The sequence below is a fragment of the Triticum aestivum genome, chromosome 2A (genome assembly GCF_018294505.1).
Source record: "Triticum aestivum cultivar Chinese Spring chromosome 2A, IWGSC CS RefSeq v2.1, whole genome shotgun sequence".
Classification (NCBI taxonomy): domain Eukaryota; kingdom Viridiplantae; phylum Streptophyta; class Magnoliopsida; order Poales; family Poaceae; genus Triticum; species Triticum aestivum.
In genome coordinates, this window is record NC_057797.1 from 94761145 (window position 1) to 94763540 (window position 2396).

Genomic DNA, 2396 nt, shown 5'->3' on the forward strand with positions numbered 1-2396 from the left:
ACATACACAAAATAGGTTGGCAGCTTGGATGTAGGAATATTACAACCGTCAGGGTTGATTGCATAAAGCAAGAAGACTTTTCTTAACAATCATAATACATGCTCTTTCTAAGTTTATGCTCGGTAGAGCCGACGTCAAACATAGGAGGCAGAAGCGGATGTCGAGGTTACAAAAAATGTGCTGGAAAAGTGATGAGTTTTTTTTTCAAAAAGGGGATTCCCCGGCCTCTGCATCAGAACGATGCATACGGCCCTCTTATTAAACAAATAAATAGGTTCCAACAAGGTCTAAAAGTCTTCAAAGGAAGATAAAAAAGGAGCTCACACAGAGCCAAATAAAGGACGCCACAACCGGCTGGCAAAAAGAGAGATAGGTAAACTAATTGCCTATCATATTACATGACCGCCATCCAAACCGATTAAATATATCTCGTGCTACTATCTCCAGCAAAGTGACGAGTGCCTCTAAAACAAAGCCATGCCGATTAATCTCACAAACTAATTATAAGTTTAAAAGTGTACACCGATAACAATTTCAGTAATTTAAATGTAATGAGAAAATGAGTTACACAACCTTAGTGCAAGATAATAATCAAATAAAGAGCAAAAATGAAAGATCCAAATCGCACACACAAATCTGATCGGTTTCCAGCGTCAGGAACCAAGACGAGGTACCACTACTAGTAGTTGATGGACCAGCACTTCTGTCTGATCTCCCCATTCATGCTGGTCTTGACCTCGATGTTGCCCATCTTCACCATGGCTTGCCGGAACTTCTGTTCCCACTCTACAGGGTACCTGGCATTTCGTTTCACGGATTCAATTGTCGAGGGTGACTCGAGCGCGGCATCCGATTTGAACAACACTTCGTGGTTAAGCACGTTGTTGTAGTATTGGTTGTCCAGGTATCCAGGGGTGTAGATGTCCTGATCCACCGTAGGGTTGCCGCCGCTGCTACAGTTAGCTGTCACCAAGTCGGCCAATGTAGAGTTCATGGTCGTGGGGCGGTCCCCGTTGAAGGACGAGCAGTGGGAGATGCCGATTGAGTGTGCGCCGGAGAGGGTGACCATCTCGTCAAGGGTGAGATTCTTGTTTTGGAACATAGCCTCGAGCATCGTGATGTTGGCGAAGGGAGGGGGCAGATTGGGGAGGGTTTCGCTGGCGAGAGAGACGCGCCCGTCGTAGCGGCCAGACGGGATTTCAAAGTCTATCACCTTGTTGCTGAGGAAGTAGGTGGCGTCGCGCCCAGCAAAGGCGACGATGTCCGAGCATGAGACGATATGCTTGCACCCGGGCGTGGCCTCAAGCTTCTCCTTGATCCTGTTGATCACCTCGAAGCCACGAAGACTGCCCTTGTTGGGGATGCCTTCCATCTCCGTCGGCTCGTTGGGCGTGCTGGTAGTGTTAAGGAGGACCGACGCATCACAACCCTGGCATAAAGATACACAAATTGTTCACCTCAAATGGAAAACATGCTAGCATTTTAAACTTCATGCACTAGTCAACAGAACCAAAAGGCTGAACTGATAAAAAATACTAGTCAATTCATATATACACTTCAACCATGCATATCAGAGATTGATGTGTGCAGTGCATGTAACTCTTGATGTATACATACCCGGACAAAGCAGTCGTGGAAGAAGAGACGGATGAGCCCGGCGCCGATGCCGCGGTCGCGGTCCACCTCCTCCTTTACAATGTCCCTCACGATCGTCTCCACTCCATAGCAAGTGTTCTTGACCTTGGGGTAGTGACCAAAGGTGAGCGACAGGGCATGAGAACTTATTCTGACCTGGAAGAAAGGGAGCAACGGATAGGGAAACCCGTAGCTCGCTTGGCACGTGCGCCCCAGGCAACCAAGCAATGCTAGCAGCAGAGCCAAGAAGGCAATCTTTTTGTCACTACAAGCCATGGTTGCTAGCCCTCCAAACTACTACTACTGAGAGAGGCTGGTTGTAGTTAGCTCGAGAGAGTGGAGGAGGGAATTGATCGAAGATGGGCGAAGGAAACTTGATGTGTTGCAGGCCTATTTATAGGTCCTGAAAATCAGTACGCATGCATGCATGCATGTTCATGTAATTTTTGTTTTTGTTCCCTTAACCGATGGTAGGTTGCATGTGTGTGCTCAAGTCAACCGAGAACATGCATGGCGGGCACAATCTCACAGCTCAACGGTTGACATTGCCGCGCTGTATGCAATTTGCTCCCATAATGTGGCCAAGTGCCGCAACGTTCCTCCATGGAGCAATAGTAGGATTATTACAAGATTGATTAGAATATACACAAAGATATATATTTTATTTCCTACGGAGATCGCTAACGTATCTCGTGTTCCGCATGTAAATGTGCATGGGAGGGATCATGGACACCACAGCTAATCGAGCCATTACGAAGACT

General features: G+C 47.2%; 1 protein-coding gene across 1 annotated transcript; it reads right to left on the reverse strand.

Moving 5' to 3' along the window:
- Positions 1-516: 516 nt before the first annotated feature.
- On the reverse strand, positions 517-1985 carry LOC123184893 (peroxidase 2). Its single transcript, XM_044596934.1, has 2 exons — positions 1618-1985; positions 517-1429 (listed from the first exon to the last, which is right to left on the reverse strand). The coding sequence occupies exons 1-2, from the start codon at positions 1909-1911 to the stop codon at positions 680-682; spliced, it is 1044 nt and encodes a 347-aa protein (XP_044452869.1). The 5' UTR covers positions 1912-1985; the 3' UTR covers positions 517-679.
- Between the last annotated feature and the right edge of the window lie 411 nt (positions 1986-2396).

Bases quoted from the DNA above. Each gene is read 5' to 3' on its own strand.
- LOC123184893 (XM_044596934.1), bottom strand. From the start codon at position 1,911: ATGGCTTGTAGTGACAAAAAGATTGCCTTCTTGGCTCTGCTGCTAGCA. The intron at 1,430-1,617 runs GTATGTATACAT...TCTTTATGCCAG, and splicing joins TCCACGACTGCTTTGTCCGG to GGTTGTGATGCGTCGGTCCT.